Source organism: Alligator mississippiensis, chromosome 12 (genome assembly GCF_030867095.1).
Source record: "Alligator mississippiensis isolate rAllMis1 chromosome 12, rAllMis1, whole genome shotgun sequence".
NCBI classification, from domain to species: domain Eukaryota; kingdom Metazoa; phylum Chordata; order Crocodylia; family Alligatoridae; genus Alligator; species Alligator mississippiensis.
Window position 1 is genome coordinate 8,644,195 of NC_081835.1, and position 14,536 is coordinate 8,658,730.

The window sequence follows — 14,536 nt, forward strand, 5'->3', positions numbered from 1 at the left end:
GAAAATACTCTCTACAGAGGGAAATCCTGCCACATGGGTCAGGCCAGTGCTCCATCTGCTCCAGTGTGCTGTTTCTGATGGTGGGCAGCACCAGATGAATTCGAGGAAGAACCTCTCTATTTGCAATCCCCATGGGGACAAGCACCTCCACAGCAGACAGTTCTGAATGAAAACTCACTTAAAAGAAGTTATGATTGATTTTACATTTTCCAGTCCATGTAATTGTAAAGGTTTGAAATTATGAGCTTGGTTTTTCTTCCATAACTACTTGCTCATGCAAATAATACATCATTGTCTGTATTGGAACATTAATAAGTCCTAAGAGTTTCTTTTTCTTAATTATTCCTAATGTATTTTATGCTTATTTGGTGTTTAAACTAAGTTTAATCATAATGACATTACTTAATATTCAGGTTGAAAAACAGTATTCATAAGAATTCATTTATTAGGGAGATAACACAATTCTGTAGAAAAACTAATATTGTTAATAATTAAGGAAAGGGCTTCCTCTCCGATTCACATCTCAGATTTCTGTCAGGCAGTCTGCCTTCCTCCTGCATTATCGGTAGAAGATCTACTGGATAAGCAAGTGTGAAAAAGGAAAAAGCTTAGTAATTAATGGCCATCAGTCTGAAACCAGTTAGTTTTCCTAAAAAGTAAGAATGGGGGAAAAAAACAAGGTTTGAGATATTTTGCTCAAAATTATAACGTGCCAAGCAGAGCAAGGAGTATTATTCAAAAGTAGGGGGGCACTGATAAAGATAATGGGGGCTGATACCAATAGCTGATATTTAAGGAGGCATGTTGGCCAATACCGATCCGATATCCGATACAACTGGCATCAGGTGGTAAGTGTGGTGTGGTGGAAGGGGAGGGGGGAGGGAAGGGGCATGGGGGGCAGATCAACACCCTCTGTGGTGAGCGAGGGGGCAGGGGCAGGTGTTGCCCAGCCAGGGTGGGAGGGAGGGGTGTGTGGGATGGAGGCATGGCTCGTGCGGGGGGTGGCTCCTGCCGTTGCTTGCACCCTGGGAGGGCAGGGTGCATCTCCTCAGACCTGTTCTCCAAAGACAGGTATTGCCCTTTGGTGTCCAGACTAGGATTTATGATTTTTTCCGGCAGATTCTAGTAGTTGCATTTAGTGCAATTCAGCACCACTTCAAATCATCTTGAAAAGGAAAATACAATATAAACCCTCACTTACCTGTAACTATTAAGCTTGTTGTTCCACTGGCTGTTCCAAATTGGTTTCCTGCCAGGCAAGTGTAACTTCCAGCATCTAATTTAGTTAGATTAGCAATTCGTAGGCCTCCATCTTTTAATAATGTTATTCTAAAAAAATTATGAAGAGATGAAAAATGTATCATAAATGTGCAAAAATATATAAATTCATGAAGCACTTTGTATCTATCTCCAGATGGGTATTTTAAAATTTAACTGATAATATGCAGCAGAGTCAAATTTATCACAGTACTTGCCTTTCCTGGACTGCTAGCAAAAACACTTATTTTTTTTTTTTTTTGGTGAAATCTCCATTTTATTCAATCAGGCTATATTTTACTATACTTTGTGGTTTATCTCCCAAGGACTTGTATGGTAGCCAGTAAGTCACTGCACGATGACTATTAACAGATGCTTCTTGTTTTGCATCTCTGACATGGGGCTTATCCCCAGTTCCACTGAAGTGTAAGGGGATTTTGTATCACTGACTTGAACGTAGCTATGCTGTAGCACACAAGAATCTCAAACACTTGCTGGCAGCTTGGAGCTTTCCAGGGTATACTGCTTGTCTCTTTAAATCGCCGCACTGGCTTGGGGCATTGTTTCTGTTGTGGTCCATTTTGCTGTCAACACTAAATATGGCCAAGTTTTACTTTTATTTATTGGTTGTGTTATTAATTTTTCTTACTGTAGCAACTACAAGCCTCAGGCAAGGAAATACCCCATTGTAGCAATAAAATATCATCTTGATATAACCCACCACTCAGCATGGACCGCTTGTCCCCTCCTCACCCAATCCAGAGGAGCAAGCGTGTTGCATCTTTCAGCCGAAGGGCCTCGCAAGTAAGTTTTACAAAGGATGGTCTGGGGAGACTGAAAGGCAGGTAGATGGGAAGAGCAGACGAATTGACAGCAGCACAAACATGATTCTTCATGGACTTGCTGGGTGCACAGTATGTAGACTAATGCAAGTCTACATACCATGAAAAAAGAAATCTAGTTTCTTTCCTGCTCTGAGTGGAGTTCTGCGCGCTGATGAGTAGCAGCTGCCTTGCAAACCCAAAGCCAGCTCTGACACAAACTAAAGATACAAGTGCTGTGCAGCTGAGCTCTAAGTCAGTGCAGGATTGCCATGATACATCCATGCTCCTATTAGGGGTGTGTGAAGCAGGCCTTATTCAATTTGGATTCAGCCCGAATCGGGGACAGTGATTCAATTCGTTGATTCGAATCCCTGTCCCCGATTCGATTCGGTCGAATCCGAACCTGAAGATTCAACGCTGATTTTGGAGAATCAGTGATTTGGACGTAGACACAGCTTTAAAAGTTTTTTCTACATACCTTGAGGTAGCAGGCATGGCTTAAGATTGCTGCGATGCTGGGGCACGTGGAGCATCCCACAGGAGTGCAGGGGGGCCCTCTACGCGTTTGGTGGCAAACCTGGAAGTGAACCAGAAGTACTTCCAGTTCACTTCTGGGTCTGCTGGGGAGTGCACTGGGCCCCCCACCCCCATGCCTCCCCGGCTCAGCAATCAGCAGCAGGGGGACCCTGGGTACCTGTCCAGACCCAGGAGGCACCGGTCACCGAATCAGGTGGGCGCAGGCGGCCCCCCTGCACACTCCCTCAGTGGACCCAGAAGTGGACCAGAGGTGCTTCTGGTCCACTTCCTGGTCTGCTGCTGAGGAGCCGCCCGTGCTTCTGTGGGATGCTCCATGCACCCCAGCATCGTGCCGTTCACGAGCCTCTGCTACCTAGAGGTATGTAGAAAAAAAACTTTTAAAGCTGTGTCTATGTCCGAATCTCAATTTTTCCGAATTGATTTGGAGGATTGTGATTCGACTTGGAGAGATTATAGGGGCCTCTGATTCAGAGATTTGGCCACCGAACCAGGCAGGTCACTAGAGATGCAATGTCCAAGTGCATATTTCCCCAAGGGTCAATTTGCCTTCTTTTTCCCTATATGGGTTCCTTCGCTCAGTCATGCTCTGGCTGCCACACAACAAAATATGCTCCCATTTCTTCCCTGAGTAACCCGGACCATCTAATGAACTGTAAATAGCATTCACTGAACAGTAAACAACATCTTCCTGATAAGCCAAAGTCTCAAGAGCTAATATCAAATCACATTAACTGGAGAGTCCTGCACAATAATCAGAATAAGCATCATCTAAGAAGAAGGCAAATGTCATGCATCTTTACCCTTGTTTTCTCTGAGACCTTACCTTCTAGCCCAGTAGCCAATTGTGTTACTAGCTTCCTCTCTTTATTAAGGGTAGTAGTTAATTAAATGTACTGCAGGTTTTTTTCTAAATATGCTTTGGGGAAGCTGACGTCAGCCACTCCTATGCTGATTTACCCCTGTCTAGTTCTTTGTTTAAATACACAACACAAAATCAATTAAGAAGTATGCTATCCCAAAACAAAATCTGAACTCCCATCCTATGCTCCACATCTGGCCCTGAGCCTATTTCAGTGATGAATTCTCTGACCCTTATCTGTTGTTCATGTGCTGCAGTAGATGTTCCTGGCACAGTGCTGAGTACGTGGTTTGTGTTTGTTAATTCAGGGTCCTGTATAAGTGGGCTCAATGGATATGAGGAAAAGTTCAGGCTTGAAACCACAGCTATGGTCACAGAGCAGCTGTGGTACAAATCTAGGACTCGGAGGTAGCAACTGCTTCCTTTGTATAGGTTTCAAGATACAACTCTTTTAAACTGTCAGAAGGAAGAGACTATTAAATAGGTTACAAGCAAACAATTAAACTAACTTATTTATCCATTATTATAGTAAATAGCAAGGTGATGAGAGGACACACAGCTTTTTTTATTTAGAGTATTCATGCAGTACTCAGAGAGCTGTAGCTGAACAACAACAAAAAACTACTTCTGATTAAAAGGCAAATTTAATGATAGCATCACATAAAGAAATACATACCTCGGGAAATTAGAGTATCATTTATCAAGCTAACATGCTGCTGTTATGGATCCTTCTTCCAAGAAGATAAAAAATTACAGCAGATTTCTACCTCCAGTGAGCTGACACAACTTGCCAATACAAGTTTTGTCACATCTTTTTATTCTGCATTGACTCTACATTTTAAACAATACTACTTGCTTAAGCAACTCCATTATTGTTCTGGCAGATGCTTTCACCAGCCAGAAAAAAAAACGCAACAAAAACAAATGCACCATGCAGTGGACAGGCACTTAAAGACATGAGGGGCTCTATGACATTATATAATGTACTAGGAGCATGATTTGAATAAGGTATTCAAATCAGGAAAGGACCTAGCGCAAATGACAGAGTAATAAGCTGATGGAGAAGAGGTTTAGGTTAGAGATCAGAAGGCAATATTTTACAGTTAGGGTAGCCAAAATCTGGAACCAGCGTCCCAGGGAAGTGGTCCTTGCCCCTACTTTGGGCAAATTCAAGAGGAGGTTGGATGACCACCTGTCTGGGGTCTTGTGAACCCAGCATTCATTCCTGCCTGTGGCAGGGGGTCAGGCTAGATGATCTGTTCAGGTCCCTCCTGACCCTAGCTACTATGAAACTATGACATATTAGGGCAGTAATTCTTTGAAGGCTCTAGGGACAGAAATTACACAAACATTACATAAGTGATTGCAAACTAGTTCAAATCTGTAATACAACAGAAGTTTAGTGCATGTGAACCACTTTCAAAATGGCCAAAACCAGTTTAAGATAAACCTGGATGGATGTACTATCAAACTTAAGTGATTTAGGTTAAATTGGTATATTGAACTTCTGTCCCAGATCCCCTCCAGATTCAAGTTTCACTCACAGTCCCTCAGCTTCCCAGGATGCTTTGCACCTCCCCTGCAAGCTCCTGCCTCGCAGGGTGGGTGGATTAGCTTTGGCCCAAGTTGTCTGCCCCAGCCTAGCAGGGAGATGTGCTCTAGCACTCCCCTGTCCCCAGCTTCTAACTTGGGCCATTGCAGGCATGTGGCTGCATCTCCGGAATCAAAAGTGAATGTCTGTTCACTTGCTTATCGGTTCAATGTACACAGCCCAGACTAACTCATGAAGACTGAACGGATTCAGCCTCAAGGGTTTTGACAGTCTGTACTTAGCCTAGAAGAGGGAATACATGGGTCTATACAGCCAAAGGACATGTGATACCAGTCACCCACAGAAGATACCTGGCATTACTCTGAAGGCAGGGTGGGAAAGAAGGAAGAGGAGGAGGAAGAAGAGAAAAGCTGCTCCTGTTCTCTAGGATCATATGCTTTGCCAAGACAGGTGATTCGAATTTTCCCGTCACTTTCTTTCCTGTGGAAAAACTGCCTTTTTTGTCAAAATCATTTATTTTAAAGGAAAACATCACTTTCTGTCAAATTTTCCAATTCTAACTGAAAAATTGAACAAACAAAGAATTAAAGTGAAAAAAAAGTTTGGTCTTTGAAAAATATTTTTAATTTTTTGTTATTTTTGAGTTTCATCTTCTCAGCAGCCCCTCCCCCTCAGCCCCCCCCCCCAAAAAAAAATTACAAAGAAAAAATTCAGGAAAAACTGAAAAATGACCATTTCATTAAAATTCATCTGCAGAGGAAGATATAGTTTCCAAACCAGTTCTAACTGCCAACTTATTGTGAAAACAAATATATTAACTTATTATTTAATGTTTGCATCATGGCTTTTGAGCGCACAGTGCTCCATGGTTTCATTCAGAAATTGGAGCGAATTACCTTTGCTGTTCTTATATGGATAAACCACATGTTTTCCTGTCTGCGCAAACTTTTCACCACAACCTTAACTGAAGGGAATTAGATTACAGCTATAATCACCAAGAGCTGAACCAATGGGCAAAAACACTTCTTACTTGCAGACACCCTGCATTTGAACCATTATACAACTCTTTACTGAGTTCAGAGCATCAGTAAAACTTAACAGAGAAAAATAGCCTTTTTATTTAATAAGGAGAAAGATTTGCAAGTGGGAAAAATAATCAATAGATGAAAAAGAGGGGGAGGGGCTGTTTTAAAGTTGTACCCATCTACCTTTTTAAGATTATTTCAACCTAAATGAACATCTTAATCTGGGAAACAGACAATGTTAAAATACATCTAGAGTCTTTAAGTCTTTTAGCCCTTGTCTACGTATGCAATGGGGGAGCTTCATCAGTGGGGCTGAACTGCTAGAAGCTCCTAGTTAGGATATACCATCATCACCATTAAAAGTGATTTACATTCCTGTGGCATAACTTGACTGGAGACTACAGTAAGTATGCTGAGCCAGTGCAAGTACCATTGCTATTTCCTATTTGGTGGCCTGTCCATTGTTAATTAAGGGCTTGTATGTGATTAATAGATGTTTTTAAGCATACCACAGACATGATTAATACGGGTTATAGATGATTAGAAGAACATCAATATAAGAGGTTGTTAGAAGATTATCAATTATGGTTATAATGAACCTACTGAACTCTATAACAATCAGTAGTGTCTACAGGGGTTGCATTGAATACATCAGGGCAGTCATCCCAGTGAAAAAAGTAAAAAAAAAAAAAACAGTCCAGTGCTGATGGGGCCTTAGATCAAACAGAAGAGAAAACGGGATCAGGGCACAAATTGGGAAATGTCTGTTGTTTAATTTTTAAAAATGGCATTTAGAACGCTCTGAGCTATTTGCAAGTCAAGCTTGTGTGGAATAATGAAGGAGCAGGCTTATTAAAAAAAGAAATGTATTTAAGAATCACATTTTTTTTTCAGAATTAAAAAAAACAAATCAATTCTAGAAAAATTGTATTGTCAAAATAAAATCTTTATTGGTACGTTTAAAAAAAAAAAGCAACTCTTTCCAGTGAATGTGGTTCAAACGATAAAGTGACCAGGCTTTGAAATATCTGCTAGTCCCGCCTTGCCCTGCTTCCTCCCCCCACATTACATTTTAGACCGACAATCTACACGTTCTTATAAAGCAAATCATTTCCACGCTCGCTTTCTGCCAGGAAGTGACTTAGATTTCTAACTATGAGCTTGTAGCAGTAGAGAAAGTGTGAGATTGCTTTTAATGTACTTCATGTTTCTACTGTATTTCAACGTAGCTGAATAAATGCTAGCTCCTAATTTGCTGAGGCTTGCTTTTTCAAACACATGCATCCTTTCGGAGCATCAGGAAACGTAAGAATCATTCAGCTCTGCACGTGCTCGTATTCCTACTTGCAAGCTTGCACGGGCACGCTTGGCAGCTGGTTTGAAACCTCACTGATATTCCAGTCTAACAAGTCAAAGTAGAAATGGCAAGATTTTTAACAATCAGGACTTGTAGTAGAGATGATGTCTTTTATTAGACCAACAAGATTTCTTGCAAAAAAATTCTTTAGTTGCAAGCTTTCAGGAACAAATACCCTTCATCAGGCATTGGAGAAAAGATTGTGAAAGTTCTCCTGGGTAGAAATGAAAGTTCATATTTCATAGGATTTCACAGAGGAATCAATAGATGGAAAGCTCCTCTGGGAAGTCAGTTCATAGCTGGTCTGGAGCCTCTCACCTCCTGTGAGGATCTGTGATGATGCAAATTACCTTGAAACAAAAGCAGGAGCAGTGTCTCAGGTGGTCACGGTTGCTTCCTGCTTGGGAAAATATGAAGATTTCACTTAAAAAATTGCCTAAAATTCGATATCTTCTGTGTGTCAGGGATCCAGGAGCCACTCAAGTCATTGGCCTCATGGAGCTTTTAAAAAATCTTCCATGCATCAGATATCCAGGTTGTAGCCCTATTGGTCTAGAGGAAAAAGCAATCGGGACTCGTAGTAGAGATTATATTGAATTTTAGTGGGTTTTTTAAAATCAAATCGTCATATTTTCCCCAAGCAGGAAGCAACTGTGACCACCTGAAACCTCACAAGGGATGAGAGGCTCCCCACCAGCTATGAACTGACTGCCCAGAGAAGCTTTCTGTGATATCCTATGAACTTTCATTGCTACCCAGGAGAACTTTTACAATCTTTTCTCCGATGCCTGATGAAGGGTGTTTGTGCCTGAAACCTTGCAACTAAAGACATTTTTTTTGGCAAAAATCTTGTTGGTCTAATAAAAGATGTCATCTCTACTACAAGTCCTGATTGCTTTTTCCTCTAGACCAATACGGCTACAACCCGAATCCCTGACATACGGAAGGTTTTGAACAAGTACTCGTACACCACACTCAGACTTAGGGACATGGTCTGTTGCTCCATGTAGTCAATGACTTAAGTGGCTGCTGGATCATTCCTTAGGGTAAAGAAAGGTGTCTAAAAGCTTTGGGTCCACCCTTTCTTGCTTCTTCCCTAGACTAGCTCAGTGCATCTGCCCAACGATGCCTAAGTAAGTAAAATCTCCATATTTTACCATTCAGAACATGTTACTCATCAAATTGTAGTTAGGTCAGAATTAGCTGATCAAAAGATTAGAGACCAAAACTGGCTTCTGTGGGATCTTACCTCTTTTCAGAGTTCCAGGCCTGAAATTAGGTACCATTAAAGTATAAAGTAGATAAATTTTTAAATCTTCGTATCAGAGTGTCTTGTTATTAGAATTGTAATAACTGCTGCATCACAAGTGCTTGTTATATCTGTCAGGTTATTCAGAAGAAAAGCCAACACACATGGCTTTCCAGTTCACAACACTTCAATATAAAAGATCAATAGCAAACTAGGTCAAAGCTGCTTTTTGTGTATATCAATCAAATTCTAACTAAATTAAATCAGATTACTCAACAAGAAAGCCTGCGAAATTAAGCCCCTATTGAGGTCCTGGTAAGTAAATGCACATACATTACTTTTCAGATCACAGAGTTTTATACTATAAAACAAACTTAAGTAAAAATTACTTCAGTCAAATTCTTGTGAAGATGAGTCTAGTTTCTGATCATCATCAGAATCATTTAACTGTTCATTAACAATTATTCCCCCCACCTCCTTAATTTGACACCACTTTATCATGGTTAAATGACAATTTTTACTATCTTTGAAGAGACTAAATATAGCAGGGAAAATAATAGGAATAGCAAATTCTAGTGATGGCAACTCTCAGGACAACAGCCATTTCTGTGGTGTCTTTCCCCTGTCTCTAGTCTTAATGAGTCTAGAAATAACTGGGAGAAAGGCTGGACTTATTTACTGCAGTAGCACTGTTCTTCATGATCTCATAATGAATTAATCAACATTAATCCCTTTCCAATAAGAAACAAAAATCATAGTTTAGAATAAGGATTTGTATGACAGCCTTTGAATCAGCTAGACGTACTAAACAGTGTTAGGTATCTGGAAATATATATCTATTTTTAAACTTGGTGAATACTTCTGAGTCCACTGGGGAGCACGCTGCCCCCCCCCCCCCCGTGCCCCCTGGCTCAGTGATGAGCCGCAGGGGAACCCTGGTTGCCCCCCCAGACCCAGGAGGCACCAGTTGCTGAGCCAGGGGGATGCAGGAGGGCCTGGGACCCTGGCTGCCCCCCAGACCCAGGAGGCATCAGTCACCGAGCTGGAGGGATGCAGGAGGGCCCTTGTGTGCTCCTCGGCAGACCCAGAAGTGGATCAGAAGTGCTTCTGGTCTACTTCTGGGTCTGCTGCTGAGGATGCTGGGGAGCCTCCTGTGCTCCTATGGGATGCGCCATCCGCCCCAGCATTGCAGCATTCACGAGCCGCCTGCTACCTAGAAGTATGTAGAAAAAACATATAAAGCTGTGTCGATGGCTGAATCGCCAAATCTTTCTGAATCTCTCTGAATTGATTGGGAGGATTCCAATTCGATTTGGAGAGATAAAAGGGTCCTCCGATTCGATTCGGATTTGGAGATTTGGCCACCAGAATCAGACCGAATCGAATCAGGGACCGAAGCTTAGCACAGCCCTAATGTAGAGGTCAATGTGGTGGCACCTGACAGGCTGACATGCCACCATGATGAGGGTATAGTTCAGTGGGAGCCTTCTGGATCACAGTTTGGATTTTGGTCCTTCAATTCCAGGTATATTCTTCTGTAGGCATAAAAGTCCCGTATTGGTTCTAGCCCTTAATTAAACTGTTGTCAGGTATTAACATACAAAAATCTGGTACGTCAAGACTAATGCCTGTATCAAACTGGCAACCTCGTTAGAAGTGGTATCTAGTTAGTTTGGCATGAGAGGATGTCAAGTTCAAAAGGTAAATATTATACCAGAGTGCAGACAGGAATGGTGGCAAGTTACATTGGGCCTACATGTCACTTTTGTGTAAGTTATGTCAATGATTTTTCTTAAATCATTTTTATTCCATTTGCCCCATTTTCCCTTAGCTGATAATCTAAGAGACAGGAAGTAATTCCACTTCACTTCTTTTCTGTTGAGCCACATTTCTATAGAAGGTGAAATCTGGCTTTTTTTGCAGCCAATACATGCATTGGCTGCAATCACACATTATAAATGCTTACCCTTTTGCTTCAAAGGCAGCACAACAGGATACTTTCCTCAATAACAGGGTATTGTTCATGTGTGTGCGCATGCATGGAGGGGAAGAAAAGGGGTTGAGAGGGAGAACTATAAACCTGCTCTTTGCCCATAGAAGCTATCCCAGTGAATTGCAAATTACACATTTTATTTGTAACGAGGCTTCGTTTTGAATCAAAGCACCTAAGACTTTGCATAATTACTCAGCAGTTGATATAATGGAATATACACAAACGTTAAGGCCTTGTAATGTGAAATGACTGGGAAAGAACAAATTAGCCATATACTGGCTTCGATGTGGTGGCGACAGCAATGTGGAATAAGAACTGACCTGCGCTGTTAACTCAGATAACCACAAGCTGACCAGACTTCCTACTTTCCTAAGGTCTGATTCTGTACCACTGAAGTCAACAGCAGTCTTATAATTGATTTCAACGGAAACAAAATCACGGCCCTTATTAGACCCAGTGTGAAATGGGAAATAGGAATCATTTGTTCCAAAGGCCTGTGACTGGGCAGGGCAGGGCAGTGCTGCACTTAAGAAAAAGAGTAATGTGTTTTGGTTTAAAATGACAAACTACATTTGTGCGCTAGGAATACTACAGGATCATATCTTTTTTTTGATCCTTCCATTGGGTTCATTCTTAAGTGTTGTGTTAGTTTGAAAGAGTTCACTCTTCAAACTTCTCAGACTGTGGCTAGTTTGTCTACATGTGGAGTTATTCAGGATTAGCTAGTCAAATATAGTAATTCCAGAATAACTCTACACGTGGACACTCTTTACACTAGAATAACAGTGTTTGGCTCAGGTGTGGATTCATCTATTTTCAAAGTAGATTATGTTAAACAGGGATATGGCAAAGCAAATTCCAGATTAAGCTTGTCCATATTCATTGGACGAGGGAGTCAAATGTACTCTGTCCAAGTTTGCAGATGACACAAAGCTATGGGGAGAAGTGGACACGCCGGAGGGCAGGGAACAGCTGCAGGCAGACCTGGATAGGTTGGACAAGTGGGCAGAAAACAACAGGATGCAGTTCAACAAGGAGAAATGCAAAGTGCTGCACCTAGGGAGGAAAAATGTCCAGCACACCTACAGCCTAGGGAATGACCTGCTGGGTGGCACAGAGGTGGAAAGGGATCTTGGAGTCCTAGTGGACTCCAAGATGAACATGAGCCGGCAGTGTGACGAAGCCATCAGAAAAGCCAATGGCACTTTATCGTGCATCAGCAGATGCATGACGAATAGGTCCAAGGAGGTGATACTTCCCCTCTGTCGGGCGCTGGTCAGACCGCAGTTGGAGTACTGCGTGCAATTCTGGGCGCCACAATTCAAGATGGATGCGGATAACCTGGAGAGGGTCCAGAGAAGGGCAACTCGTATGGTCAAGGGCCTGCAGACCAAGCCCTACGAGGAGAGACTAGAGAAACTGGACCTTTTCAGCCTCCACAAGAGAAGGTTGAGAGGCGACCTTGTGGCTGCCTATAAGTTCATCACGGGGGCACAGAAGGGAATTGGTGAGTATTTATTCACCAAGGCGCCCCCAGGGGTTACAAGAAATAATGGCCACAAGCTAGCAGAGAGCAGATTTAGATTGGACATTAGGAAGAACTTCTTCACAGTTCGAGTGGCCAAGGTCTGGAACGGGCTCCCAAGGGAGGTGGTGCTCTCCCCTACCCTGGGGGTCTTCAAGAGGAGGTTAGATAACCATCTAGCTGGGGTCATCTAGACCCAGCACTCTTTCCTGCCTATGCAGGGGGTCGGACTCGATGATCTATTGAGGTCCCTTCTGATCCTAACATCTATGAATCTATGAAAATTAAATAAATAAATAAAAGGAAATGAAAAGTTTGGTTAAGCTCTAGTCATCAGTCTGTGCATGTCCTAAGAGCATGACGTGATATGAGTGAGGGTAACCTTTTCTAAGGTGACTAAGTGAGTAAGACAACATCTGCAACTTCCATGTGTAACAACAGCAGCTTCAAGCATCCTCTGCTGTTCCAGGTGTGAGCCCTGCCAGTCTCTTTTCACTTCACTTTAGAAAGCTCCATCTATTAAGAGACTCAAAGGAAGTAAGGTTATTCTCCCCCATTTTGAGTAGTTTCTCAGTCTGGAACATACACCTTCATTTCTAAATCATGCGCTCCCTTTCTCCAAGACATTTTTAGCTCATTTAATTAAACCTATCGAGTCATTCTCCAAATCTCCCGTGAGCTGAAAATGCAGCAACAAATTCAGAAAAAATGTAAGCCATAATGATATCAAAGCAAAAGCTTTTCATGTTAAAAAAAAAAAGAGTGGGGCTACTACACCCAAAGAAATATAAATTGTTAAAACACGGCATTCTGGGAATGCTTTGAAATAACATAGTAACTGCATTTTCTATAGAACTTTTATTATTCAAGTGATAAGCTTTCTTAAAAATGGATCGACTGTACAGGATTTACTGCAGATTTGTGCGAGTATAACTAAGAATGGAATTTGCTCCAATATACCCACTCACCTTCACTGAACATGGGTAGCTCTCTTATCCAACAAGTAACCCCAGTAAAGTTGATGTGATGAAGGTACCAGTGTGAGTGGGTGGATAAGGAGTACCATAATGCAGTCACCCTTACAAGACAACTAGCTGTAAGCACGGCAATATGTAAGGGGTGAAGTATAGCTGCGTCCCTCCCAGAGAGGTCTAAGGAAGGGAAAATCACTTATTGCGCCCCTTGAAAGAATTAGCTTACTTACCTGCTTGACAGTGTGTGAAGAGGGGTTGCAGCTCAGGCCCTGCTAACTCCCCCTGCCTCCTTACATATGGGGAGGGGGATTTAGAAAGCAGGGCAGAGCTCTCTACGCTTGGGTCCCAAGCCTGCATGTACCCATTCAGTGAGGAGGGCAGTCTAGCTCTGATTTTGGTATTAGCCTTATCCTTTGTGTTTGCTCATTTTAATAAACAGACTTTTTTATTTGGAGACCAGTAAATGAAAAAAAAAAAGTACCATTAACGCCAGCCTTTCCTGAATTGCAATTTTTGTACAACTGCCGCAGATTCATGAATTGCAATTATTCACAGGCAACAGTAATGAACTAGAAGGTTTTCTTCAAAGATCCACAATTCTGTTTTACTCACAAGGCAAGCACACTTCATTTAGATTAATCCAGGATTATTGTCTTATTATTACATTTGTTCCATAAGTCATTTATAGTGTGTGTCAAAACTACAGCAGCAGTTACCCTGGGCTATATTTGAAAAACACCTGCACACAGTTTGCATGATTAAATACCATAATTTTGAGTTTCAAGTACGTGCATAAATCTAGGCAGGCAGCACTTTGCATGCTCAACACATTTGCTCAGCGAGACATTTGTATCGTCTATATTGTTTGGTCTTTCCTCCCAGTGAAATCAGTTGCCTGCTTCCTAATGGAAACAAGCTCAGGTTTTATGGTATTTGCGCAAGCCGCGTCGTGTAAGAGCAAGCAGGCAGGTGAGAAAATAGCGACGACTGAAATACGCTCCGTTCCAATGGAGATCTCGCAGGTCTTGGTGGGCACTGTCATAATCTCACATGTCAATGGGATGCTGTGACAGGTCAAGGTGAAGGGAAACTACACGGGAAAACATCTACTAGCCAAGCAAATTCAGGGGCTGCAAGAAGCTATATAAGAATACAGAATCAGAGAAAAGTAGGGCAGGAAGGGACCTGTATAAGTCATCAAGCCCAACCCCTACCTGAGGCAGGATCATTTCTATCCAACCATCCCATACACATCCTTTGTCCACCTTATTAGTAGAGCTACACAGTCAACCCTTATATAACCACAAGACTCAACACCCTAACCTGCCACAGGTAAAAGGTATACTACCGCTGCCAGTGTCTTGTTGCTACACGGGTTGTTAAA

The 14,536-nt window shown here is 42.0% G+C and overlaps 1 protein-coding gene and 1 long non-coding RNA gene across 3 annotated transcripts in view; one reads left to right on the forward strand and one right to left on the reverse strand.

The window, feature by feature from the left end:
- Positions 1-14,536, forward strand: part of LOC109286211 (uncharacterized) — a 357,845-nt gene that overhangs the window by 328,788 nt on the left and 14,521 nt on the right. The gene's annotated exons all lie outside the window — the stretch shown is intronic.
- Positions 1-14,536, reverse strand: part of CNTN3 (contactin 3) — a 232,427-nt gene that overhangs the window by 25,632 nt on the left and 192,259 nt on the right. For both annotated transcript variants that reach the window (XM_019499647.2, XM_019499646.2), the window contains exon 10: positions 1,202-1,329. In XM_019499647.2, the coding sequence (XP_019355192.2) occupies positions 1,202-1,329 (128 nt within the window). The remainder of the gene's footprint in view (positions 1-1,201; positions 1,330-14,536) is intronic.